At 66.0% G+C, this 2263-nt stretch overlaps 1 protein-coding gene across 1 annotated transcript; it reads left to right on the top strand.

Moving 5' to 3' along the window:
• The first annotated feature begins 105 nt into the window (after window positions 1-105).
• PTF1A (pancreas associated transcription factor 1a) lies at window positions 106-1144 on the top strand. The gene is made up of 2 exons (XM_026064968.1): window positions 106-730; window positions 942-1144. The coding sequence occupies exons 1-2, from the start codon at window positions 106-108 to the stop codon at window positions 1142-1144; spliced, it is 828 nt and encodes a 275-aa protein (XP_025920753.1).
• The last annotated feature ends 1119 nt before the right edge of the window (window positions 1145-2263 follow it).

Raw genomic sequence — 2263 nt, 5'->3', positions numbered from 1 at the left:
GCAGCCGCGGGGCGGGCTCCGCTCGTGGGCCGGCGGGGGCCGCTGGAGCCGCGTCCCGGCGGGGCCGCCCCCCGCGCCGGCTGCGCCGCCGGGGCAGGGCGCAGCATGGACGCGGTGCTGCTGGAGCACTTCCCCGGGGGGCTGGACTCCTTCTCCTCGCCCCCCTACTTCGACGAGGAGGACTTCTTCCCCGAGCCGTCCTCGCGGGACGCCCTGGGCGCCGACGGGCTCCTGGAGCAGGACGTGGACTTCCTCAGCCGCCAGCTGCAGGAGTATTATCGCGACGGCGGGGACCCCGAGGGCGGCTACTGCTGCGAGGCGGCGGCCGCCACCTTCCCCCCGTCGCCCGCCTCGCCCGGCTTCGCCTACGAGTGCTGCGGGGCGGCGGGCGCGGCGCTGCTGTCCCCGGGGGGGCGGCTCCAGGCGCTGGGCTCGGCCAAGCGGCGGCGGCGGGTGCGCTCCGAGGCGGAGCTGCAGCAGCTGCGGCAGGCGGCCAACGTGCGGGAGCGCCGGCGGATGCAGTCCATCAACGACGCCTTCGAGGGGCTGCGCTCGCACATCCCCACGCTGCCCTACGAGAAGCGGCTCTCCAAGGTGGACACGCTCCGCCTCGCCATCGGCTACATCAACTTCCTCAGCGAACTGGTGCAGTCCGACCTGCCGCTGCGCAGCGCCAGCAGCGAGAGCCCCAGCCAGCCCAAGAAAATCATCATCTGCCACCGCGGCACAAGTAAGTGGCGTCTCGCCGCGCCGCGCCGCGTCCGTCCCGTCCCGTCGCATCCCGCCCCGTCCCCGCGGCGGGGCGCCCGCCGGGCCCCGCTCCCCGGCCCCGCCGCCTCCCCGGCCTCGGGCTGCCGCCGCCGCGCAGGCAGGGGAGGCTGCGGGCGCCCCGGGGCAAAACCCCAGCAATAACCCCTCTGTCTTCTTCCCCCTTCGCCCAGGATCTCCCTCCCCGAGCGACCCCGACTACGGACTCCCCCCTCTGGCCGGTCACTCGCTGTCGTGGACTGATGAGAAGCAGCTCAAGGAACAAAACATTATCAGGACAGCCAAAGTGTGGACCCCCGAGGACCCCCGGAAGCTGAACAACAAGTCGTCCCTCAACAACATCGAGAACGAGCCTCCCTTCGATTTCGTGGCATGAGGCGCCGCGCAGGTGGACTGCGCGTGTGTCCAGCGGTGTATATTTTGTATGTAAAGACCTTTATTTTAAATGTAATTTAAGATTCAGACTCTAAGGGCAATCAACTTTATTTATCTATTTATTACAGAGTAGAGATAATGAGGTAGAATCGTCTGTTTTGAATGTATAATTTATATAATTTATCCTGATTTTAAAGATATGCAATAGTTTTATTCCATCAGCACCTTCTGAAAAAAAAAAAAAACTTGTCAGAACCTGTGAAAATAATTTATTGCAACACGTGGACTCTTCCTGTGTTTGTTAATAATAAATCCGGATAAAACCTTGTAGAGCAGTGTATTTGTGGGAAGTGGATGCTCAGAGAACTCCGGGACATCCTCGAGGGAAGCAGCCTGCGCCCCCCCCCCCAATAAACGCCAAAATTCAGCCCTGGCGGGGAGCGCCGAGCTGCCGGAGACGGCCGAGGTGCCTCTCCCGGTCCCTGTGCGGGGCCGGGAGCGCGTCCGCGCTGGGCACCGGCCGGCAGTGCCCGCCCCGTGCCTCCGCCCCGCCGCCCGGCTCGGCGGCTCTTATACTGCCGGGGGGAACGCGGGGGGGACACTTTCACTCCACCCCCTTTGACGTCCTCTCCTGAAGTGTTTCCAACCGATGTCTTTGTCTATTTCTATGAGGTCCCTTCCTTTCAGTGCCTCTGCTCTGCTTGTGGCTTCCGGCAGAAAGACCCAGGGTGCTGCAGCACCAGCTTTGCAAGGGCTCGCAGGTGCCCCCTCTGCATTGTACCCCGGCCCGGCGGCCACGGGGATGGGCGCTGCCCCCCCGGTGGGCAGCGGTGCAAACAAAGCCCTTCCCAAAAGTGACGGGGCGTGGGGACCAAGCCTCGGGACCAGCCTAGCTTCGCGCTGCCCAGGGTGCGTGGCCAACGCCGGCATTTTGCCGGCTGTCCCCACGCTTGGAGCGGGCCATGCGTGGCAAACAGCCCCCCCGCCCCGCACCCTTGCCCTGGGTGCGCAGCACTCGGGGGCTCGCGAAGCCGTCGGGGTGCCAAAGTCCCCCCGGCCAGGCGCAGCTCGGCGTGCCAGCCCGCCGGAGGGGGCGGCATGGCCCCGGGGGCCGGCGCGG

This window comes from Apteryx rowi, unplaced genomic scaffold, assembly GCF_003343035.1.
Source record: "Apteryx rowi isolate R43461 unplaced genomic scaffold, aptRow1 scaffold_222, whole genome shotgun sequence".
NCBI lineage: Eukaryota > Metazoa > Chordata > Aves > Apterygiformes > Apterygidae > Apteryx > Apteryx rowi.
The sequence above is the reverse complement of the archived record's forward strand: the minus strand, read 5'-3'. Positions and strand labels throughout refer to the sequence as shown.

Coding starts and splice junctions, on each gene's coding strand:
- PTF1A (XM_026064968.1), top strand. CDS start 106: ATGGACGCGGTGCTGCTGGAGCACTTCCCCGGGGGGCTGGACTCCTTC. Junction 731..941: donor CATCTGCCACCGCGGCACAA/GTAAGTGGCGTC, acceptor CCCTTCGCCCAG/GATCTCCCTCCCCGAGCGAC.